The following is a 26,659-nucleotide window of genomic DNA, read 5'->3' as shown; positions in this document are numbered from 1 at the left end:
GCTCTTGTATATAGAGTTTGTGTATTGAGATACAAAGACATGCAAAGTGTTCCTACTCCTATCTGTGGAATAATAGCTGCGATTCTGATTCACACATCAACAGTTCACCAGATAATTTAGCATTACTGCAGCTATTTTCAATTAAACTAAATGCTTGAGGAATTATTTAAGGTTTTCATTTTGGTGATAAATAATTAGAAGATGTGAAATATTAGTCATAGTACAGTGAAAGCATCATAATCTTCATCAAGGCTGTCTCATTTTTTCTGATTGAGCCATTTCCAGCTGATGACAAATTGAGCTCAGTGAGAGGCCGGTCATTGTTTGTGCATCACCCAACGCCTGGAAAAAAAGCCATCATTTTTTTTTATTCAACAAATAAACACATTGCAAGTATACAATGCACATTAAGACTTTGCCCATCGTCTATAACTTGCAGGAAAGAAACAACATCATACAAACAGACAAATGGTTTTCATCTCTCTTTTTTTGCTTATCAGAAAAAGTGTTTACTGTTAACAATATCACAATATAATTAAATTAAGCAGTTTTTTTTAATCCATTTCTGGGTCACAGAAAGCATCACAATTCACAACATAATAACACTAATACTAATATAAAATATAACAAATGGCACGATGAATCAAGAACATTTAACAGAGCTTTGTCGCCAGTGTGATATTGTGCAACACAGTAAATACAGAATTGATCTCGGACAAATTACGCAATCAATAACACATCAACGACATGCTGCGCGGGTACATTCAATACATAGAACTGTATACCATAACATGTATTTAAAAGGCCGTCACGGTCAATAATGGTCATGTCATTCATGTTTGTAATGAAACTAAATCACAGTCTTTTATATTGCACACACAGCACCACACATGACAATTTAGAGCAGTTTCCAGTAAATAAGCAGCACTAAATAGCAGAAGACCTTGTGGTTCAACATTTAATAAAAATGTTAACATAAATGAAAAAAGGTTACACCACAGACAGTTTATGACCTATTTGATTATCTTTAATCAAATGCTTGCATCTTTGTTTTTGTGGTTTCTTTGACACAGGAAATAATACAGGACATGTGAGGCCTGTACTACGAAGCAGGATTTGGGATTAGCGAGGTGACTTCAGGGTTTTCCGTCCTACGACGGTGTTTCACTTCTTACCGGGGTATCGCCATGGTAACTTATGCTGAACGGCTAACCTGCTCCGGAGCTGGTTATGTTCCAGATAACAGATCAACTCATATAAAAGCACCGCCTACTGACCGATCAGAGCTCGGTGCGGGGATTGTATGATAATTTATTACACAAAGACAAAGAAATTAAAGTCAGAATCCAGGCTGAAAACAACACAGTTTAAACTGACAAATACAGAAAGGACAGTTGGCTCTATACTGTGGGTGTTTACCGCTTTGAATTATGTTTCTATATTTATTTTTTTACTTGCTCTCAAGTCCGTTTCACACCGCCGGTGTCGGGGATGCAACTAAAAGAAGGCTGAAATACTCATACTATGTCATTACCAAAGGGCATAATGAAGTGTAATCTATCCATCCATTTTATACATTTTTTATAATATCACTGCCCCATCTAGACGACTATATCTGACTTTTGAGTATTAATTTATGCATTCACACATCTGCAAATTTTTTCTTTTGCCAGCTGTCCTTCCTGCATTAAGCAGCTTCAACAGTGTTACTTTTAGTCTGGATTATGCGTTTAACTTCTTCGTATTTGTCTGATATTATAGTTTACTCTTGGTTTGTAAAATATGCTGCTCTGCTGACAGTAGACTTGTCCATGATTGTGATTGGTCACATGCTGCAAACACCGCCCCTTTTATGTGAACGCGCTCATAGCCAGATTGAGACACCCTGGGTTGATTTACCAAGGGGTAGGACCGCATAGCGGGATCTCGTTTGTTTGGGTTAGTTAAGCCAGATAACGAGAGGATACCCTGGGTATGTTGAACTCGCTTCGTAGTACAGGCCTCTGGAGATCTACCCAGTAAAACCCAGTAGTTGTGTTTGTGTGTGTTTCCCAGAGTGTGACTGCCTTTCAACCTGTGAATCAATGTGATGTGGTGCTAGAACACATGGGTCCAAAACATTTTAGTCCATTAAGCGGATTTGTCATCAGTTCAACCCAAATTTAAACTTTCCCACATGAGTATTTAAGCTTCATCAGATCAAATCAGATCAGCAGCATGTGAGACATTCTCTGTGATGCACAGCGTCACCCTTATTATGGTGAGTTCTGAAAATGCTGCATGTATCACTCTGCAGCGTTTCGTCAAAATCCGATCAGTGGCGTCCAAGATGTGGGATGAACAAACCAGGGCAGAGCTATGATACATCGTCGATTACATCAGTGCAACAAAAATGAAAGAACACCTGATTTTTTATGGAGCTTCATCATGTCAAAGCAACATCCTCGAACTCCTCTCTGGAAAAAGCACAACGCTGATTAAGAACAGCATCACATCTTGCTTTCTGGGAGGACAGGCCTTGAACCACTCTTCATGCTGTTGTTGTCGTTCCCCTCGTCTACGTCTGTGTTGTTGCCACTCGAGGCGATCTGCCTGCGAGACGACAGGCGAGTCATGTGTACAAGGCAAGTGTTGTTTTCTAATTCAGTCCGTGTCTTTGAAGTTGGAAAGCACGTCTTAAGACCATGGTTAAGATGAACAGTGAACAGACCATAAGTGATGGGGTCCAGGCAGGCGTTGAAGAGGCCAAAGATAAACAGCATATGAGTCAACGAATGAGAGACCGTCTCCTCCATTTCTTCAGGAAATAGCCAATACCACAAGCCCAGCAGGTAGTATGGGGTCCAGCAGACGATGAAGGACGTCACGATGACGATGCTCATCTTAAGAGTCCTCATCCGAGCTTTGGGGATGTTGTTGTGGGAGCGGCGGAGATGAACATCTCTCGACAGCACTGGAAGGGAAGAAAACACCATCTTTGTCACGCACAGCTCCTCTTTGGGTCTCAGAAAACACATGTTGACTGCAGATTTTTGAAGAAAACGTGAGACTTACAGTTCCCCCGGGCCATGCGGCTGGATATCTCAATGAGGATTCGTGTGTAACAGAAGATCATGATGACCAAAGGCAGGAGGAAGAGGCACACAAAAGTGAACATGTTGTAGACGGTCTCCTGCCAGCGCTGGACGAAGCTGCCGTGGGTGGTGCACTGGGTGAAGTTCTGCGGGACTGTGATGGTCACATTGTGGAATATAAACATCTGCATGAACAGACAAGAAGAGTTTTGCTTAGCAATAAGTCTAAATCAGTCAGACAGAATGGAGGATACGAGGAGAGAGAGGCTTACTGTATGGAACCACAACTGTGCCGTATTTTATGAGAATCTGATTATTGATTCGTCAGCTGATCTGATGGGACACTAAATGAAACCGTCAGGCTGCTGTGGAAACAGCAATACTCTAATATAGGGCAGCATCTAACAATTATTTTCATTATCGATTAATCTGTGGATTATTTTCTCAATTAATGGACTAGTTCTTTAATCTATAAATTGTCAGAAAATGGTGAAAAATTGTCAATCAGTGTTTCCCAAAGCCCAAGATGACGTCCTCAAATGTCGTGTTTTGTCAACAACTCAAAGATATTCAGTTTACTGTCATAGAGGAGTAAAGAAACCAGAAAATATTCACATTTAAGAAGCTGTAATCACAGAATTTAGACTTTAAAAAAAAGATGACTCAAACCGATTAATCGTTTATCAAAATAGTTGACGATTAATTTAATATTTGCCCACTAATCAAATAATCATTGCAGCTCTACTATAATATCAATAGACCTTTTCATTGCCATTCTGTTGCTAGAGCAACAGCTTTGGTCCAAGTTTACTTCTGGTCAGCTATTGCATTAACAAGGTCGTGTCTAGGAGGTAACATGGAAATTGCGAAACTCTCGTGAGAGTGGTAAGGTTAGGTATTGAACTCAAATTGTTAAGGTTAGGATATGTCGTCGTCCAGCGTGTCTCGCAAGAGGTTTTGCAATTTAAGGGTTACCTTCTAGACATGACCCTTTTACAAACATTGCAACATGAAATACAAAGGTCAAGTTTCAAAAGGTCTAGAATATCACATGACTGTAATCGTGTAGATTTGGCAAACTACCTGTGGAAACAGGAGTAGTAGCCCCCTCGGTGGCTCTATAGCTGTTTTTTATTCATAGAATAAAATATTACGTGTGCAGATTCTGAATCATGAATAAATCACAAACACTGTGAGGAAGCACCAACTCCCTCACTAACTATTTGCTTAAGCCTTTTGTTAAGAAAGGTGGATCACACAGTTTTCTTTGTTTTCTTTAATCTATAGTTAAATAATTCATTGACTGACAAAGACAAAGAAGTGTTCTCAGCATTACGTTAAAGGGACTATTTGTAACTTTCAGAAATGCTTGTTAACAGCAACACCTGTGGCCGTTAAGTCAACGAAAGTCAACGAAAGTCAACGAAAGTCAGAGTCGGGCTCGCGCTTGTGCTCTCTCTAAATAGACATGAACGAGCATCGCTCAAAACAGTGAGGCGACACGTCAGCTGAAACCACAATATCACTCTATATTTCACCTGCTTGGCAGTAATGTTAGGTCTGGAGGAGCTGCAGCATTTATTTCTGCACAAACATCCACCGTAAATTCACTAGATATTCTCAGAGCTACTAGCTCTTCTTCAGTGTGTAGTGAACGTGCATGCACGTCTTGTAGAGGTGGAGCGAGACAGCGAGAACGCGCGCGGTGTGTGTGAGTGAAGGCAAGCAGGCAGAGGAGGAGAGACTCCGGCCACACGCGAGCGCGCATATGCGAGCGCGAGCGCGCATACGAGAGCAGGCATGGGATCCCGACCCGGTATATTTGTACCTGTAAAAAGTTACAAACAGTCCCTTTAAGTTTATTTCTTAAAAGTGTATTAAATGACGTGCTGTAATCAAAATCATAACCTGTCAAAGTTTGATTCCTTTGTGGAGGCTGTCTTGTGCCGGTGCTTAAAGAGGGAGCACGCCTCAACAGCAGCTCTTTTATGTGGTGTGTGAGAAGGCAGGTTATCGGATTTGATGTGATATTGACTGTGTGATGAAATGAGAGCAAATTAAGTTAAATCTTGAATTATGTACAAGTAATGTGTTTCTTTTGAATGTACCGTGTTTATGTCAATATACTGTAGGATGTATTGAGGCCTTGCACATATGAGTTAGTTAATAAAACAATGCATATTTGTTGTTAATCCTGTCAACTCTCTATTCTAGAGTCCTCACCTGATAGGCCAGTTTGAACTCTCAGGTTATAGATGTGAGTGGATTGGGAGACACCTGATGATTTCTTTTGTCCATCTTTTCTTATTTTCTGATCCAAGTGCGTCTAGGCTGATTCAGTAAAAATGAGGTATCCTAATATTTCCCCTATACAGCTGCACAGTCATGGTTATGATATCCAGCCGGAGTCTGTTAAGGTCAGACTTACTTACTTACTTACAGACAACAGTGATTTTATTTAGAGCATTTACTGCTGATTGTGATTGCTACCTCACTTCCAATCAGTCCTGTCCGTAATGAACGCATGTAATTGTTTCTTTGTTGTTATTTCCATCAGTCACCTTCCATGACGCCCTGACGTCAGTATATAGACCTGTAATCACTATAATTAGAGTGGCAATCATCAGGTGGTCTTTCCTTTCAAAGTGTTACTTAATTATCTCACCACATAGGGCAGTGGAGACTCTGTGCATCATCGGTAATTGCCATCTCAATATGATGCTGGAGTGAGCCAGTTAGGTGAATAAAAATCCCTCCGTCCCATCATCCCAGCGGGAAGCGAGGAACCACGTTAGCCAAATGGAGAGCAGCCAATCTGGCAAACTTGAATGTGCAGTGGGGAGGTTTCGAGGTAGAGCGGGTCGTCTAATAAGTACAGGGTTGGTGGTTTGATTCCCGACTCCTCCTATCTATATGTCAAACAATAATTGCTAATTGATAGCCGGGTAGTCCTTGCATCGCTGCTCCATCGCCATAGATTTGTGCACATGGGTGAATGCAGTATAAATGCAACACTGAATCACAATTAAAGGAACTGTATATAAGAATCAGAAATTGCTTGTTAACAGCGACACCTGTGACCACGCTTGTGCTCGCGCTACGTAGACGCGAGCGAGCATCGTTCAAAACAGTGAGGCGACACAAACGTGACTGAACATGATTGACAGCTAAAATCACAATATCACTATATAGTCTTATTTTTTTGGTTAGGTTGCAACCTGTTCACACATTGGAAATAAAAAACAATTAAAGAACGTTTATAAGTGCATGTTTACCATTATTTTTGGACTGTATTAGACCATAGGAGTAACATGTATGAATTTTAAAAATGGGCGTAGTTCCCCTTTAAGTATAAAACAAATCCTATCGGAAGAGGAATAGAGTCTCAGTGGCTCAAGATGCTTGAGGTAGTTTGACTGTAAATTGAATTAGGACATTACTGACGTCATTCAAGGACAAGTACATTCCTTGAAATCTTGAATGTGTCTCGTATTATTAGCTGACATAATGTCTGAATATAGTAATAGTTATAATAATAATTCGTATATTGAATGGCTTTGTTATATTCTGAATGTGTCTGAATCAAACTGTGGCACTCCAGAGCTTTTAAGTAAATGTATAAAGCAGACTCATTCAGCTGTTATAACACTAAACATGTCCATAACAGCTGAATGTGTCCTTGCCATTTTGAAATTAATGGTGTGGTATGTCTAATAGACTGACGAAGATGATAACGTCAGTAAAAAGATTTACACTTAACATTTTTCATTGGACACAAAAAGCCTTTAGCTTTGTGCATCTGAGGAAAAACAAACTATATTTATCTTGCCGGAAAGACGAACCCTTGAGAAATCTGAAACACCGTATTCACTGTGGCTTATGTACACCTCCCGTCCTCCGCTAAAGTAAAAGCCAGTAATTGCAATTCTTGCGGACAAATGAAGCAACCCCAAAGGGAAAAACCCCAGTTCTGGGTTTCAGCTAAAGCGCTTACATTAATTTGTTGCCTAATTGTGTTCTCATAAAAAAATGTTAACACAACAGAACGTTGTTTGATCAATAATTTTACATTTTCTCCCAAAACGATGTCTTCATAACGTGAGTTCCTGTGCTTCTCATTTCAGGAAAACACGAAAATGGGAAAAAATAACTTGAATCTATGACCACAAACTGAGACATTATGAGCGATAGATAACAGGCTATATGTGCAAACTGTTTTATGTGTTTCATAACGAGACATGATATCATTTAAACTGAGAGCAGACTCTGCTGTGGTGTAAATCTCAAGGCTGAAACAAGAGATGTATTTCTTGAATTTTGACAATACCTAGCAGCCTCTGGGCTGAGAAAATAGAAAAAGCAGCAGTGTAGCTCCTGGCTATTTCTTTTATAAAGCCATTTAGAGCAGTTTATTTGAGGCCCTCAGATATCAAAGTGAAGATAAATGCACTGCGAAGGCTGAGCACAGCTGAGCCCCTGTCAGTCAGGAACAGAACATGTATAAGTCTGCTTCTCCAACATCCTGTGTATATCAGGATCTTTGAATGAACACAATATACTCCATTTTTCAGAATAAACCTTGTCTTGTGTGGAGATTCAAAAGCTAGTCAGGAAGCTTCCCATTCCGCAAAAAAATACATCTGCTTCTAGATGATGACAAAAATGTCTGTGTCTAAGGGATATGGTTTTGAAAGCTGTAAACAACCTGCTGCTGAGTGGGTTTTTTTCACCTCTTAAAACCCCCCTGTCACTCACTGTCAATCAGTACAAAATCATAGTGTTTGTCCAAGCTATGTTCCAACTCAGAGAACTCCAATATGTCATGATAAATCTGGAGAAATGTGTATAAACCTGATACTCCAAACATCCAGAATCCAATTTCCATTCGACAGAGCGGTGCAGACAAACGAACATGGAGTCTAGGGTTTAAATATTTAATCCAGGGCAAATATCATAGACTGTGGCTTCGATGAAATGTTGGAACAAGCTTATACAGAATATACTGGAAGCTTAAAGCTACATAAAGGTTAAATAACATAGGAAAAGTGGATATGACGCATGTACTGTACAAAGAGTAAGGCTTGACCCCAACATGTTTATGTTGCTGCAGTTTGCATCTGGTGCTTCAGAGCTTCAGTAGATCTCACATGCTACAGCAGGATCAGATGGGGTGAGTGAATAAGCAGAATATGTACCCCAATTATGAAATTTAAGTGTGAGTTATGCCTCTGTTTACAGCCTTAATAGTGTTTTATTATAGGAGTGTTTTAGCCCACAGTGATTTCTCCGTATAGTGACGGTCCATGAATGACACAGATATGTGAATACTACAATATGACTGGACAGAAACCAGTTGGCTCATCATGTAGACCTATAAAATATGAACGAATGAAGAATTTGTCATCAGCGGATTCCAAAATAATATTAAGAATATTGCATAATATGTACTAAAAAAGTTAATATGAAGAATTTAGAGATCTCACACAAACACTGACAGCATTTGGATGATCATGAGTCAAAGCTGACCGTCAAACATCACTGATGTGTTTAACACAGAACGGATTATGAGCTCAAATCACATTAGCTGCTGTCATCCAGGCATCCTGAAGAAAACAGGTGTCATGTTCAGACATAAAAATAGATGTGATTTCTCAGTGTTTTCAAACACTATGTATATGGCAAACACTGAGTCATATTTGCTATACAGTAGCCTCCAGTTATAAATTCATGCAAAGCAAATGGACATCAATGCCTGCAGGCTGTTCTCACACACCGTTTGTAGCTATATATACGAAAAATAATGCACTGTCACTCATATATATATCCCACAAAATCAATTTGTATGTAATCCACGTAATCATGAACTGGGAAGTATAAAGAGTGACAAACTCGGTGTAGGAATGGGAGGGTAAAAAAAGCACCCCGTGTCACTCGTACCCCGTGTGAAACCAGAAGTCAACGTTGATTTATTTGTCACGTAACTTCTGTACTTAAGTTACGGCACTTCCTGAGTGATTTTAAGCCAAACCACAATATTTTTCTAAGCCTAACTAAGGAGTTTTGTTGCCTAAACATAACCAAGTCAATCCTTTCCTAAACCTAACTAAGTAGTTTTGTTGCCTAAACCTAACCAAGTCAATCTTTTCCTAAACCTAAGTAAGTAGTTCTGTTGTCTAAACCTAACCAAGTTGTTTCCTGCGAAGACAGAAGTTTATTTTGAAAATGCTGTATGCATGCAACGAGCGTAAATTGACACGTTTTGCTGAACATTCGTAGGAAAACGAAAAAAGGAGGAATAACTTTTTCACAAGATATCATACAAGCTGTTGTATGAGGATACGCTGATGCCTGTTGTGTGAAACAATGAGCTCAAAGTCACAATTAGGTTCCATGTTGTGCACTAAATTAGTGAGACAAATTGTAGGAAATCACTCAATTTTCAATAAGTCGTCTGTATTAAATCCACACAAGACACAAAGGAATAATACAACATGAATATTGAGAAACACATAGATGTGGTCTGGTTGTAGGAACGAGGCCTGAGTGCTGGAGATCAGCAGAGTGTCAATATGACACCATTTGTGCATGAAAGTACTGAATTTCATAGAGTTAAAGTTAGATGTTGCTCCATCTCTTCTACTCCTGCTGGATTAGGCAGCTCGGCAGTAACCCGGAGACGTTTGATCTGTGTCCTCTTAACTGTCATCACTCATCATCTGCCTGAAGTGAGGAAACCCTGTCTAAGGGTCCACGAGGAACAGAAACTGAAGAAGTTCATAAGGCCCTTTTGTTACTGTTTAGGTTAGAGATCCATGAAGGAACTTTACATGTAAATGAGTCACAGCAGGAACAAGCCTCAAGGGTTCATTCACTCTCATTATTCAGGACTTCAACCTGGAAAGCTCCAGGGACGGCACGCTAGAGGTTCCTACTGAGGACAGAGAGGTTCTTGCTTCACCGTTCAACATTTATTTTTCCTTTTTTTATCTGTTCATAAGGCATCATGTACTGTAGACCAGTTTAATATCAATTAATATATTAATAATTATTATATTTTTTATGCATTTCTCCTGATAGAGCTCTACTACTGAGAATCATTTAATCAATCTAAAGGTTCATATTTAGTCACAATGTTCATGCTGAATTAATCACATTATCTAGTATCTATTTCATTGTATTGCATGACATTGATTAAGAAAGAACTCCCTTTAAAAGGCTTTCTGTAATTTAAGTGTATTATTATGTTATTAGTAGTTGTGTGAGTTTAGCTTGATTGATTGATTGATTAATTGATAGATACAATAACAGTTTATTTCATTTGTTTCAAACACCACAACACGAGACAGGTCACCTAATTTTATTATCTATGATAAGTTCTTCCTGATCATGCTGAGTATGTTTCAATCATTGTATGGTCCCATGATTATTGATGTAGTATAATGTATGTCTCAGTGGACAACCTCCAGGTCTGTGAAGTAAAGCCAATGATAAAGTGCCTTAAAGCTGCAATCTTTCTAATAGCCAGCAGGGGGCGACTCCTCTGGTTGCAAAAAAGAAGTCTGACTGTATTTTAGTCTATGAGAAAGTGACCCTACTTCTCACTTGATTTTTACCTCAGTAAACATTGTAAACATGAGTTTATGGTCTCAATCACTAGTTTCAAGTCGTCTTCAATACAGCATGATGTTCATTTAGTAAATTATGGTCCCATCTAGAGTCAAATAGACCATAAAACAGGGTATGCTTTCAGTTTGCTTTCAGTTTATGAAAGTTAACATTTTGGTTTCCTAAAAATGTCTTATTCAGAGTTTGGTTGTACTTAGCTCCACCGTCTTGTTTCACTTCTGGTTGCAAAAAAACAAGATGACGACGGCCAAAATGCCGAACTCAAGGCTTCAAAACGGCAGTCTACAAACCAATGGGTGAAGTCACGGTGATTACGTCCACTTCTTATATAGAGTCTATGATATATCTACACGTCATTATAAAGTCTAGTATTAGACTTTTTATTTATACAGGATATTAAAAACTAGAATTACCGCCTCGCAGTTGTATGCCTCCGCCAACCAGTCAAGTTGCAGTTTACATTCATGTCTGTCCAAAATGTCATCACTTCATCATTTTATCCTGTTATAAAATAGTGTGAAATTGTCATAATTAGCACCTTCGACCACCAAATTCGATGTCACTTCATCTTGAGTTCAAGTGGACGTTTGTGCCAAATTTGAAGAAAATTCGCTCAAGGCGTACAGACAGACAGATGGATGGACAACCCGAAAACATGTCGCCGGCACGGAGGCATTAAAACAGATTACAAAATGCTTTACGAAAATAGTGAAACTAGTGAAACTAGTGAAATTAGGCAACATAACATAATACACTATGTATCTATAAATAGAAGATACACCTATCACCTCACTACAACATCAAATGAAGCCTTTCAACATCAGAGTGACTCATAGACGTTACTATTAATCAAGGTCACTCATTCCTGCCACCTTAACGCTTCTGGAGGTTTAATGCCTCCTGTAATCAGACGACAGAGAAAAAAAAAACAGGATTAGTCGATGGCTGCAGAAATATTTGCTGCACACCACTTTCTACAATGTGACACATAAGTCAAATGTCACGAGGATAAATAAGAATACAAGCTGTCTAGTTTACAGAAGGCGGATTGGAGTCACTGCCATGTCTTTGACCCATACGAAGCCTTTCAGACCGATGAAAATGCAGCTTTTCATAAAAAAATAATGGAAAAAAAAGGTTCAAACAAAGACAGCTTAAGGCATTTCATCTTTACCCACTACATCTCTGCGTAAGCTGCTCCGTGATAAAAGAATTCATTAAATAACTGAGCATACCTTTCTGATTAAAACCCATTTCACTACATTTAACATTGAGTGGCTACAGAGCCTGATCTCATTCAGTTTTCCACTGTGAGCTTCGGGGTGTGATATGCAACTCAAGTACACAGCTGGAATCGTCGCAGCTCGCTGGTTTGACGCTGCCTCTTCGGTGACTGAATGTCTTGGACATAATGTTCGATCGTTGAGGGTCTCCAGGTGTCATTTTACAGGAGGGGGTCACTGATGAGGCACTGTTTCATCTATGTTCCCAGTGACACTTGTGATACAGGTGCAAAGCTCGGAGTAGAGGTGGCTTACGTATGAAACATCCTTTTCATTTCATAGCTTTTTGTCTTATGAAGGAGAAAAACACCTGTATAACAAACCCTGCTTTTATATGCAAGTTTTTTTTTCTTAATTTTTAAGGATTACAGCTTTATACAATTTGTAAATGGAGATTTGCCCCTGTGATCTTCCACGGTAGAGACGATGACAGGTATGTGGTGAGATAATGCTATATTCAGTATATCCAATATTCAGTTCAGAGCTCCAGCAGCCTCTAATATCACACCTGGTGGTGAAACAGATGATTAAATGTCAGCTGTACCACCTTGAGATCGATTCCAGGCGTCTTTGGTATTTTACATGTGTATCAAAATGTCATCTCTCATCATCTTCACCTCTTCTTCATTTCAGTCATATGTAATACAAACCTGACTTCATTAAAAATTGTAAAGGAGTGTGTTGCTGAGGGCTAGTTGCTACTGGTTACTAGTGAGAAGACGAGCTATGGACCAGAGGGTCCAGTTTGAAGACACTGCACAGTGTTTTTGCTACGTGAGCAATAATGTTGTCCTCAGTCTCAAAACTTGCAAGGCGATGTAGATTATTCAGCTGTTTTACTGGACGATGTTGCAAAACTGAGCCTGGATTATTTTTCTGGTGCTGCGCTTTTCAGCCCAGAGATTGTGTCACAGACCTCCAAGTAATATTTGCTTTTGTTCGCCGTAACCGTGATCCTCGCCGAGCCCAAAAAAGTTTTCCAAGCTGCTTAACTTTAAAGCAGCGTTATCTGATTTTGTGGCCACTTGGAGGCAGCAGAAATAAGCTGAAAATGCAACACTTGCATATAATCACCTTATGAAGTTGAACAGGTGAACTTGTTAACAAACTTGCTTATTTACACATCCAGAATGCATTTGGAGTCATGCTTTATGACCACCTGATGAATGAGTTCTGTTCAGGTCACAACCGATTCTTGAGGAAAATATCTGGTTCTCTAGCTGCTTAAAGGGACTGTTTGTAACTTTTTAAGCGTATAAATGTAGCGGGTCGGCACACATGCGCGTTCGCATATGCGCGCTCGCGTGTGGCCGGAGCCTCGTCTCCGCTGCCTGCTTACCTTCACTCAGACAGAGCGCGCGTTCTCGCGTACTCACTCCACCTCTACTAGACGTGAATGCGCGCTCACTCCACACTGCAGGAGAGTTAGTTTAGCGCTGAGAATATCTAGTGAATGCACAGGGGACGTTTGTGCAGAAATAAATGCTGCAGCTCCTCCAGACCAACAGAGGTTTCCCGTGTCTTGTGAAGTGACGGGGCTCCTCCACGTGTTACGTTGTCGTCTCGTTACCGACCAGGTGCCGGTGTCTTCGGCTGCCGGCTGCGGTCGGGAGGCGATAACGTCACTCGTTGAGGAGCCCCGCTGCCTGAGCCTGCGCTGAGGCAGGAGAAGCAAACACAGTATCAGCAGTGATTCATGGAGAGACCTTTGTCTGGTCAGCTAACATTACTGCCAAGCAGCTGAAATATAGAGTGATATTGTGCTTTTAGCTGACGTGTGTCGCCTCAATGTTTTGAGCGATACTCGACGCTGACTTTCGTTGATTTCAAGGCCACAGGTGTCGCTGTTAACAACTGTTTGTATCAGAGTTTTTTTAGGTTTGATTTTCTGTGTTTTTTTTGCAAATGACAAATAAAGAAATAAAGATAAACGATAAAGAAATAAAAACATACAGAGATGTGGACTTTAAAGATAGATTGTGGCAGGTGATTGCAGAGCAGCTTGGAATCAGTGATGGTCGCAAAACCACTGATGTACAAAAGATTAGACAGTAATGATGGTGCTCTAGGCAACTAAACGACACCTTCTTGCTAATGTCATCATTCATTAGCCCCGCTTGGGACTAGTGCTATCCATTGCACCCACAAACTGTAATGAATTCAGTTTTATCTTGTTAATAATAATAATAAAATGCAAGGTTTCTGTGCTTAACGATTTTTAACTGATGACCGTTTTTTTAAAAAAGCATATGAAAAATACGGAACACTTGTGCAAACACTGAAAAACTCCAAAAAGCTGAGGGCAACTGCAGAGTTGGTAATAATTCTCTGTAAGTGTGGCGCTATGAGCGATACCTTTTACATACATAGTCAACTGTTATATTGTTAATATAAAAATACTAATTATAGCAGCTTTAACCATATCTTAGGCATAGTTGCCATAAGCACAAACTTTCCTTTACCTCAATTATACTGTAGTTTCCACATGGAGATATTGTGGGAAACAATCATTTTAAAAATGTTGTGAGCGATGTTGTGTGAATATCAACATGCTGTCTTGGGATATGGTTGTTGTTTTATGAAGCAGTGCTGTAAATGCTCTGAACTTAGTCTTGGAGTGAATAATAAGCAGTATAGAAGCCAGCTTACTAATGCTTTTAGTAAGTGCTGCATCATAAATCTTAAAGATCCTTGTTCAAATCATCATTTAGCCGATAATGCAAATGATGCAAAAATGCAGAAATTAAAGAAGATAACAAAACAAATAGGAGTAGAAGTCTTATTTGTGCATCCCTCAAAGGCTCTGGGGTTCATTTTGTTCTGATTGTTGTCTTGATGAGAGTTTTTAGGACCCAATCGCTGCATGTGTGCAGCTTTTTGGTCCCTTTTGATTTTCAAAGGTTGAAAAATAAACAGCCAAAAGGTTTTTGAGATTACCCTTTGCCTTTCGAAGAACCTTTGCAGAAGCTTCTGAGCACACAGGGATTTCTCAGATGTCTCCCTGCCGTGAGAGAGTGCAGGTGCAGGTGCAGGGAACAGCGTTGCATCATGACATATTGGCTCTTATTAGAATACTTATCAGCCAATCAGCCAATCACAGCGTGAGGCTGGTATCTATTGGGGTGTTAACTTTGCATCAGTCGCACAGTTAGTGAAGCAGATTTTGAGACATCACTGATTATCTCTGAGCACTATTTGGACAACAATAGGTTGCAGGCACAACAATGTGGATAAAGAGGACTCTTGTTTTACCTTATTAATATTTGCAGCCACCATCTCTGCCTCCTCCACCGTCTCAAAAGATGCTTTAGATGCACCACAGCAGGAGCCACTCAGACAGCTGAGTATTGCTTCGTGAATCTTTAAAATAAAAACGGAAACTTGCCAGTTGTCTTTCCTGCCACCTCTCCCGGGCCACTTTGCTTGACACTCTCAGGAGCTAAATCCAGACTGTGTCAGATGAAGGTTAAAATAAGTCTAAATCAGGCCACATCACATGTATAGTGTCATGAAAACTGTTACTTGTTACGGTTATACAGTGGCCCAGAAAAATAATGATGACACACGCCAAACACGGGTGAATCACGGGACGGTGGCAGAGGCCGCGATTCTGATCTGACTGAGTTACAGATGGTTATGGTGCAGTTAGATGAACAGTTATTCAACACCAGAAAGTTGTGGAAAAAGTACAAAAAGTCATGCTTAAAATGTATAATTACAGTACAAAAGGAACAAAAACGTACAAAAGTTGGCAATTCAAGAAAAAAGGTTTTAAATCTGTGGATTTTTTTCATTTTGTTCCAACTTCTTGTTGAAAAGAAAATGGGGAGGATGTCTCAGACCACTTATTAAGAAATGAAAAGATTTGTCTTACATTTGCATTTCAATAAAAAGGGTGCGTAACGCAATCAAATAAAAATGCAAGTAAGTTTCAAAGGCATCACGTTCCCATTTTTGGACACAGTTTCTCCTTTTTGTGAATGTGAGGCCAATTGATTGGACTTGAATAGATGGTTTGATAACTGTGATCCAACCTGGTTGATTTTTGTCCCTTTACTGAACACACGGCTCTCGGTTGGACTTTTCTTTTCACCTTTCATGTCAACAGTTTGTGAGTCATCTCTCTCCATTTCTTATTTCATAAAAAAGTGGCTCTTGATGGGGTGAGACTATTTTTTATTTTCTGAATGTGTCTAGCCAGCTGTTAATAACAGAAACATAAAGACTCTGAAATAGTGAGTCATAAAATTGTTTTTGTAGGCACAGCGGCAAGACAGCTCCCCAAAAGTGAAGCCAAAACATCTTGATCGCCCCCTGGTGGCTGGCTGTTAGTTTCAGAAGCACTTGATTTTCATTTTTAGATTTAGATTTACTTATCAATTTTTTTTATATGCAGTGAAGTTTTCTATGAGCAGAGTATATACTTTAAATGTCAATATCACAGTCGATCATGTTCATTTAATTCTGTGAAGCCAAAATCGTGATCGAGAATAATATTTGATTAATTGTGCAGCCCTACGTGATGCAGCAAGAAAAAAAACAGAAAGGCCAGTGCAAGAGCACCAGCATACTCGCCATGGGAAAGGAGTCTATCGCCTATCTTTAGCGGGTTTTGCTGTATTTAAAAAAAGTATTTAATTAATTATATTCCCATGTATCAGTAATGTCCCACACTGTTATACTATTACATATATTTAATTTGTTTCATTTACACCAGGATGAGGTCAATATCTTGCATTGCTTCCATATGGTCTGGAGCCATCATGTTTCTACAGTCCCACCCCCTAAGAAATGTTTGATTAGACGTCAAACATTATAGTAATGTAGCTGCTGCCATTTTTCTTGGGAGGAGAGTCTCACATTTAAAGATATTGACTCTCTTGAAAATCCATTAAATGTAATTTATCTCTTCAAGTTGTTAAAATCCCCAAATTCCAAGAAAAAGATCAGAGGACATGGCCTCAGTGTCCTCGGTGTAGCTGCGGCACCGTCCCTAAATACTCACCGAGTCTATATGAAAAGTTTAGCAGTCAGATCTTGACTTCTTTCACTCCAGTGTGGTCCAGTTGCACTAGGTGAGGTTGAGGAAATAAAAAAGGTGATCTTACACCTGTCCATTTGCAAACCTCCTGAAAGCCTGTCAGGTCAATGATCCCTTGATGAGAAACCTGATTAGAAATCCAATTTGATTCAGGCGAGCCGCTGCCTCATTTGTGTTGAGTAGTTAAAACCAATTCAATGACTGTTGTGTATTTCTCATAACGTTGTTAAGCAACCAGTGACCAGGACCTTGTGCTGGTGTCCGTGTGCTGGAACAAATCATACCCAAATTAATGGAGCATTGTGAAGCTTCCCACACCATGTAATGAACAATACAACTTAATTTAATGAGTACAACAGGTGGAGGCTAAGCGCACCTTAGGTGTTTTGCTGTAAGAAAGTAGATGAATAGCGAGTGAGCCAGCTGCCTTTTTCACGTTATATAAGATTTCTATTTTTTGCATTAATTACCTGAATGTTTAATTGTTTTTTCTGCGGACTTGACCAATTATTTAATTAACCTTCACCCCCCTTTTCAGCAAAACTAAACAAGATGGATTAACTGGAGGAAAGCACACTGGCAGTGTTTATCCCCTTTGACACCCACCAGCCAACAGTTTTAGAGCTAGGTACTGCTATAATATATAATATATAACATATATAACTAGAGAAACAAAGGAATCTATTGGTACCAACCATGCCGGAGGCTAAATAACGCTCCAAAGTTAGGCAAAATATTGCAGAGGAAAAACTGGCATGGACAATTTCACAGGGGTCCCTTGACCTCTGACCTCAAGAACTGTGAATAAAAATGACTTCTCTGGGTACCCACGAGTCTCCCCTTTACAGACATGTCCACTTTATGATAATCAGATGCAGTTTTGTGCAAAAACAATGTCGTTTTTTGCATGCAGTACAAATGTGTTATTTTCGCCTATGGTGTGTTTGAATATTTCTGCATACTGGGGTCCCTAAACAGTCTTGGATTTACATAAATTGGGTATCACTGTAAAGCTGAGGATCCATTAAGACCAGTTGTATTAATGTGTGATGATGTTAGTCCCTAAAGTAGCCATTTCATTGTAGTGAGACCCTTTTTTAACTTGACCTAACTGTATAAAATGACCTGTGGTGACCTCTAGGATAATCACAGCCTCATGAAACTTTACAGCCACAAACTACAGACCTACAGCATTCAGAGGATGCTCTAGGTCTAGGTATATTGACAATAAGGTGGTTTCTGAGCAGTTTCCAAAACAGAAGTGCTCGCCATCCAATCACCGAAAAATGCAATTCTTGTCTTTTCTGGGGTGTTTATCAAGGTATTGGTGTCTTAATATGGTATTTTGGAGGGATTATTGATCATTTTTATTAATTCTCAAGTGGTATAAAATGGTTAAATGTATCACCAAATCTGTGTAACAAATAGTATCAACCCAAAAATTGCTGCAACAACTTATGAGACATAATAGAGCAAGTCGTTTTTTGCATGCAGTACAAATGTGTTATTTTCGCCTATTCTGAAATGGTGTATTTGAATATTTCTGCATACTGGGGTCAAGAGATGGATTCACTAGGGGGAAAAGCACACTGGCAGTGTTTGAACAAGGGTTTCATTCTCCTGCAAATAAAACAGAGATGGTGAGAGAGGTACAACAACCAGCAGCTGTCATGTGGCACAAAGCCTCATATGGTGTGTATAGAGAGGGTTCAAGTATTTGATGAGTGGCAGAGCAAAAACGAAAATGTGATTTTTTTTTTCTCCTTACCTGAGGGAGCGAGAGGATTACACTCATCGTCCAGGCCACAGTCAGCATGATTTTGCTTTTCCTCTTGGCCTCGCTGATGCCCAGAGGGTTGAGGATGGCAGACTGTCTATCCAAGCTGATGACCACAGTCACAAAAGCGCAGGAGTACATCGCCACCAGCTTCAGGAACATCAGCAGCCTGCAGGCGAGGTCTCCGGCCTGCCACTGCACCGTGATGTTCCACACCGCGTCCACGGGCATCACGATGAAGGTCACCAGCAGGTCGGCCACGGTCAGGTTCATGATGAGGATCCGGACGTGGGACTTGCGTTTGCCTCCGTTGCTTGCCGCCCACAGCACCACCAGGTTGCACACGGCCGACACCGCACACAGGCTGAAGGTGATGATGACGCGCACTTTGGCCGCGGTGGAGAAGGTGGGCAGCTGGAGCGCGTCTCCATCGGTGCTCTTGTTGCACGCCGAGGATGAGGCTCCTTGGCAGCTGCCATTCACTGTTTGATCCGTCAGCTGGTGGAACATCATGAACTGACAGGGAGGCACAAATATACAAGGCAGGAATCCTCCAAGGCTACTCCTAGACTGCGTCTTTCCTCTCCATCTCCATCTGCATCTCTCCAACTGGAACTTTCAACAGTGGAAACTGAGAAAAGAAAGCAATTATGCATCCGATTTGTTTATGCTGCTGTTTTTATACATGTGGCCAAGACGCAGGTAGTGCTCGTTTAGTGGCACCTGTAACCTCGTTAGAACAGTTCTGGCAGTTTTGGAGTTAAACAAAATTAAAGGGACTGTTAGTAAGAATCAGAAATGCTTGTTAACAGCGACACCTGTAGCCATTAAGTCAACGAAAGTCAGCGTCGGGCTCGCGCTTGTGCTCGCTCTACATAGACATGAACGAGCATCGCTCAAAACAGTGAGGCGACACACGTCAGCTAAAACCACAATATCACTCTATATTTCACCTGCTTAGCAGTAATGTTAGCTGACCAGACGAAGGTCTCTACATGAATCAATGCTGATACTAGTGTTGGCTTTTCCTGCTTCAGCAAAAGCGGGTCGGTGCCGGGGCTGGAGCAGGAAGAGAAACGTTATCGCCTCCCGACAGCGCCTGCAGGGGAGACACCGGCACCCGGTCGGAGGCGATAACGTTTCTCATTACGGGGCCCAGTCACTTCACAAGACACGGAAAACCTCTGTTGGTCTGGAGGAGCTGCAGCAGTTATTTCTGCACAAACGTCCACTGTACATTCACTAGATATTCTCAGAGCTAAACTAACTCTTCTGCAGTGTGGAGTGAGCGAGCGTTCACGTCTAGAGGTGGAGCGAGACAGCGAGAACGCATGCGCTGTGCGAGCGCGCGCATGGGATCCCGACCCGGTACATTTATACGCTTAAAAAGATACAAACAGTCCCTTTAAGACATAATTAAAACAGTTAGAAAAACATAAAAAGATTAAAGATTAGAAAATAAAAACAAGCTAAAAATAAAAACTAGGATAGAAGCTTAAATAGAGTATAACACACAAGAGTAAAAGCTCTAGTGCAGTATAAGGTCATTATCTATTTAATAAAAGGCAGCAGCAAACAGGAACGTTTTAAGCTTTGATTTAAAAGAACTCAGAGTTGGAGCGGTCCTGCAGGTTTCTGGGAGCTTGTTCCAAATATTTGGTGCATAAAAACTGAACGCTGCTTCTTCATGTTTAGTTTTGACTCTGGGGACACTAAGCAGACCTGATCCAGATGACCTGAGAGGTCTGGATGGTTCATAACATAGCAGAAGATCAGAAATGTATTTTGGCCCCTAAACCATTTAGTGCTTTGTAAACCAGCAGCAGTATTTTGAAATCAATTCTCTGAGAGACAGAGAGCCAGTGTAGAGTCTTTCCATTTTCTTGGTCTTAGTGAGGACTCTAGCAGCAGCTGGTTCTGAATCAGCTGCAGCTGTCTGCTCTATCTTTTAGGAAGACCAGTAAAGACGGTGAAAACTGAGAAAAGAAAGCAATTATGCATCCGATTTGTTTTATGCTGCTGTTTTCATACATGTGGCTAAGGCGCAGGTGCTCTTATTGGCACCTGTAACCTCGTTAAAACTGGCACATGCAGCTTTTACGCACAGAAATTACCAAACACTGCGTTATTTAGCTTCTCTAATAGATATTCAGAAGCAAAGTGATCACACAAATATATCTTCAGAAGCAAAGTGATCACACAAATAGATAATCAGAAGCATAGTGATCACACAAATAGATAATCAGAAGCATAGTGATCACACAAACAGATATTAAGAAGCAAAGTGATCACACAAATAGATATTCAGAAGCAAAGTGATCACACAAATAGATATTCAGAAGCAAAGTGATCACACAAATAGATATTCAGAAGCAAAGTGATCACACAAATAGATATTCAGAAGCATAGTGATCACACAAATAGTCACAGTCACGCCACTATAATCTAAATGAATAAAGAACAGGAAAGAAAATGAGGTATCAGATCACATTACTAAACAGCACAGGTGAGGGGAAAAAGAAAAAGACGCCAGTAATACTGAATGAAGTGCAGCTATTTGCTGAACTTCTAACCCTCCTCATCTTTCATTTTCTCAAGTATCTAATTAAAGATACCTGCCTCGTTACTGTCCCAAAGGTAGAGAAAAAGGAGAAGGGAATAAATCTGAATTAGACCAATTTTAGAGGCAGATAGAAATAGCTTACCTGTAATTGGGAGCGGAGCTGAGAGTGAGCAGTGCTGAGGAGGATCTCACTGAGAGGCTTTCTGCTGCTGCTGCTGCTGCAGTCTCTGCAGCTGTTGCTTCAGTCCGCTTCATTCCTCCGCTCTGACGCGCACAAATGACATGTGACAGGATCAGCCGTCTATGAACCACTGGAGATCCTCTTATTGCACACTGTGGAAGTGGAAGAGCAACCCCTCCCACACCCGTTGAGTGAAACCCAGTGGAAATATCATTTTTACCTTTTTAAATCTCTGATGCATTAAACAAGTCAAGTGGTTTTGGGTGCATTTTTCTGTTGTGGTTCAAGAAGGAAACATATTGTAATTTAAAGGATATATATATCTATGCTGACATGACCGCCTGCCAGCTAAATATTTAGAGGAGCTGCTCAATATAGTAAAAAAATAGTGGCTCAGAAAATAGCATATTTCTTCACATTAAACCTGTGGTTGGTAATGTTCTTCAAAGAATTTTTTTTTGTTATATTTGTTGAAATTTTCATTACATCCGAGAGCAATTGATAAATCAAACACTCTGAAGAAAAATAAAAATAAATCTGGTTTGTGTGATGGTTGCAGAATCCCGTCCAATCATTTCAGTGGGCCCCAGTCAAATGATTGAACGGGTCCAAAGTCTGTCTACCTGGATGCACTCTGCCCGTGCACTCATTGCGCGTCACTAATCGGTCACTATATCCTGACAGTAATACATGAAACAGGTAATCTGAAAAAAAATCATGTGCCTCTGCGTCCTCCGGTGCTCCTAATGGCATCTGCAAGATTTCACAGACCGGAGGAAAGCAACCAATCAGAGCCGAGCTGGAGCCTTGCTGTCTCTGAGCAGTTGTCAATCACTCACAAACTCCGATCAAACGGTCAAACTAGTCAGCGTTGATCAAATATGAATCAATATTATGTCACTGTAATGCCTATTTCTCGCCTCAAATGTTTTCAGAAACATCTTGTAGTGTAAACTGTTTAGCTGTAAAATTCGAAAGTTTGTGACTCCGCAGCCATGTTGAGATCTGTTGAGGAAATACCAAGCACCGCCCACCAGCCAGAGCACAGCCATTAGGAACACTCTCTCTCTGAAATGACCTGTGATTGGCCCAAGTCTCCCGTCACGGGTTAGATTATTTAAAGCCTGAAAACAGAGCCATGAGGAGGTGCAGAAGTCTAGTTATCTCTCAGAGCACTTGAATTACAATATGCTGAAAGGTTATTATGGAATTTTTGCCTAATGATGCCAAAAACGTTCTACCTACTGAAGCTTTAAACTCCTTTGGTTGTTTTGGTCGTGTTTCCGTTTTATTCTAAGTTTTTCAACTAAGTTTTATTCCAGGTTATAGTATGAATGCCAGCGAAGCAGATTGACTGAAGGCCATTGCTTTGCACTGGTGATTATTTACAGCCTGTAAAGGCCGCAGATATCTGCTCCATCTGCAGTCTCTAACTGGAGTGATGCACTGTCAAGTCACAGTCACGCACAGCAGATCACAGAAGCTTTGCTGCTTATGCACGCGCCAAACTTGTGATTTTGATCATTATTTTACAGTTCCTTCTGCAAATCAACAGACGTACTAAAAATAGTTCACACAGCTCCACAAAAAATTATAGATCGCTTTAAACTTCTTTGAAAAACTCCATCAGGACCTGCCAGTCTTCACCTGATGTCTCCATCTAAAATAGCAGGTAACCAGTGTAAAGGCTGCACACATCATCTTACTATAATGAGTTTAGCAAAGCGTTGCAGCTCCACATTTTTAACTATGACACAGGTAGACGTGCGGTTGTGAAGGGCAACACGGTGGATAGAGATTGTTTGGGTTCTATTTATATCGATGTTCCCAGAAAGAAAGACTTACCTTTGAAATCTCAATTTCTTTGTGAAACATTACCTGGATCACGTTTATGTGGCAATATGAAAATAAAAGAGGCATCAATTTTCTTCCCAGATTGTGAGCAATTATTTTGCAGTCAAATCTAACTGAATTAAACTTTGAAAATAAGAGCCTCTAGTGCTCCCACCTATAATGCATGCTAATGTATTCTCTCTGATCCCACCCTGAACCGAAGTGTGCCACAGGTGCGCCCGGCGAGCCTGGCCGCGAAATTTCCAAAATTGGATTTGGCATGAGATACCTCCAATAAAATTAAAGTAATACACATTTGTTATTTGTTTGGAGCAGCCTCAAGTAGCCTAGTGTTTTCTGTTTTGTTTTTCATCTCTTTAACTGGATTATTTGCTGACACAACATGGGGATAATGGGAATAGGAATTTAAGCCTCTAGCTGGCTTTGGCATTGTTTGTTTTTTTCCTTAGCCTTCTATCAGGAAAGGAATAAAGCAGTTTTCTTTATACAAGACAATAAATTACGAGTTAACTCAAGGAGCTTTATATTAAAATGCCTGAAGACATCCTCAAAGACAGTAAAGAATCCACAGCCAGACACTGAAAGCTTCAGTAGGCTGAATGTTTTTGGCATCTTTGGGCAAAAATTCCATTATAACCTTTCAGCATATTTGTAATTCAAGTGTTCTGAGAGAAAACTAGACTTCATCACCTCCTCATGGCTCTGTTTTCAGGCTTTAAAAAATCTAGCCTGTGACGGGAGACTTTTGCCAATCACAGGCCACTTCAGAGAGAGAGCGTTCCTATTGGCTGGGCTCCGGTCATGTGAGCGGTGCTTGGTATTCCCTCAACTGATCTCAACATGGCTGCCGGGTCACAAACTTTCTCATTTCACAGCTAAACAGTACACTACAAGGTGTTCCTGAACACATTTGAGGCGAGAAATAGGCATTACAGTAACAGAATATTGATTCATATTTGATCAGCGCTGCCTAGTTTGACCGTTTGATTGGAGTTTGTGAGTGATTGACAGCTGCTCAGAGACGGCAGGCTCCAGATCAGCTCTGATTGGTTGTTTTTCTCCAGTCTGTGAAATCTTGCAGATGCCATTAGGAGCACCGGAGGACACAGAGGCACATGAATTTTTTCAGATTACCTGTCTCACGCACTACTGTCAGGCTATATTGATCGTTTTATAAAAATGACTTGTTTTAATCATATTTGCTCCATTTCTACCCACTGCAGATTTAAGTGATTTCAGAGAAGTGACCAAAACATTGTAGAACACAACTTTGCTTAACAGGTGGGCAGCGGACCGCGCAAGACATTTGCTCCATTTCTACCCACTGCTGCTTTAACTACACACACACACACACACACACACACACACACACGCACACACACACACACAGTAACAAATCAAAACCCTGAGAAAATAGAAAAGTTTGCAGTTTGCTTTTGAGAGTTGACACAGTGGTGACAGATATCAGGTCAGGTAGTGTAATCCAGAGAACAGGACCAACGTAATTACGAAGATAGAACAGGAAAGGAACATCCAAAATGTGAATTACCACAGGTGTCTGTTATTTGAACTCTCTTTACTGATAATTTTAGAAAGAACCAATCACTGACTAATTATCCACCCCAGTATCATGAAGGTACAGTAGTCTGATGCACTATTATAAGGCTGGATGATATACGGCTGAAATTATGATATTAATAAGGATAGCTCACCTGGTAGAGCGGGCGCTCATCTGCTGAGGATGAGTCTTTACCACAGCGGCCTGGGTTTGAATCCGACCCGTGGCCCTTTTTCTGCATGTCATCCCTGCTCTCTCCTCCTTTCCTGTCTTCATCTGCACTATTGAATGCAAAAGAGCAAAAAATATATATATATATCTCTATAAGAAAAAAATATATTTACCAATATCAGTATATATCACAATATGGCATTCAAAATCATCAAACTGATGTCCAAAGAAATGACCTGTGGTTACACTCATGAATTATGAAATGCTGTGGGCAATTCCCCCTGGGCCCCAAACCCACGGAGGCCCCAAATTCATTGTGTGTCAGTTGGTTTGTGGTAATTTTATAGGCAATACACACCACTGGATCAATCAAGCTGTCCAGCATTTCTACCCGTCTTGTAGACTAGTCATGTGTCAAAATCTAGATGTGCATACAGTATTCCTAAAAAGCCTACAATCAATATTTCTATAAGATAATGGATTAAATGACTACGTGAAAAGTGTTGCTCGTTGTGATGAACACAGAGCGCTGCAGGCTTACGGAGCGTTTTAGTGTCTTTCAGCTCACTGTTTTTATTCACTCTCACTACTCTCATAGTTGTGTTTTGTGCTAGTAGCAGAAGGACCCAAATGTAGATACAGAAGCAGGCTGACTGGTGCAGTTAAATGATTTATCAAAGGGGGACATATAAAAAAAAAAATGTCAGTGCTTGTGCCCATACATTTAGGTATCTGGAGCGTCTACCAACCCACAAACTGTGTAATAAAACAACCAGTCAGTTTTTTGGGACTGCCTGCAGAAAAAATTTGATTAAACAGGCCATTCAGATTTGGGTCCTCTTCCTATGTCACATGCAGGCTCATTAGAATATATCACCCTCAGCTTGAGAACTACTTTTGCAAAGCTGCACCATATTTTTCTCGTAAGCCAATCAGAGCAGAATGGGCTGTTTCAGGACGGGGTCTTAAAGAGACAGACTCTAAAACGGGGCGTTTCAGACAGAGGGTGAATACAGGTATATTCAGACAGACAGTATGAGAAAAATTGAGTTTTTGAACATTAAAGCATGTAAACATGTTCTAGTAGAAACCCAGAACACAAGTATGAACCTGAAAATGAGCATGACATGTCCCCTTTAAACAAAAGGCTTACAGTACAAACTGAGAGTCCAAGATGCAGGCAGGTAACGGGCAAACAAGACTCCATGCAACATGAAGACAAACTGACAAAGAACAAAGGAACTGAGCTGGTATATGTAGTGAATGACTGATTGGGGAAGTGAAAACAGGTGAGCAGGAGGTTAACGAGGGACAGGTGAAACTAACTGGGGCGTGGCAGCCATCCAAAACTGGCGGGAAAACACACAAAGGCAGGAAGTGAAGTGATCTGGAACGAGAGGATATGTGCAGATATGTGTATTCATGAGATGGACACAAACATGACTCCAAATTAATGATATTGTTGCTCCGCATCTGCTGGATGTGTAAATCTTAAAAGATGATAATGTCAATATTTAGTTTACAGTTTGTT

General features: G+C 40.4%; 1 protein-coding gene across 1 annotated transcript; it reads right to left on the bottom strand.

Moving 5' to 3' along the window:
* Positions 1–1,911: 1,911 nt before the first annotated feature.
* On the bottom strand, positions 1,912–26,352 carry gnrhr4 (gonadotropin releasing hormone receptor 4). The gene is made up of 5 exons (XM_037765960.1): positions 26,282–26,352; positions 21,507–21,628; positions 18,793–19,432; positions 3,055–3,259; positions 1,912–2,953 (listed from the first exon to the last, which is right to left on the bottom strand). Exons 3-5 carry the CDS (start codon positions 19,312–19,314, stop codon positions 2,490–2,492), a joined length of 1,191 nt encoding a protein of 396 aa, XP_037621888.1. The 5' UTR covers positions 19,315–19,432; positions 21,507–21,628; positions 26,282–26,352; the 3' UTR covers positions 1,912–2,489.
* Positions 26,353–26,659: the final 307 nt, after the last annotated feature.

Source organism: Sebastes umbrosus, chromosome 4 (genome assembly GCF_015220745.1).
Source record: "Sebastes umbrosus isolate fSebUmb1 chromosome 4, fSebUmb1.pri, whole genome shotgun sequence".
Taxonomy (NCBI): domain Eukaryota; kingdom Metazoa; phylum Chordata; class Actinopteri; order Perciformes; family Sebastidae; genus Sebastes; species Sebastes umbrosus.
This window is presented reverse-complemented; position numbering and strand designations above follow the sequence as displayed.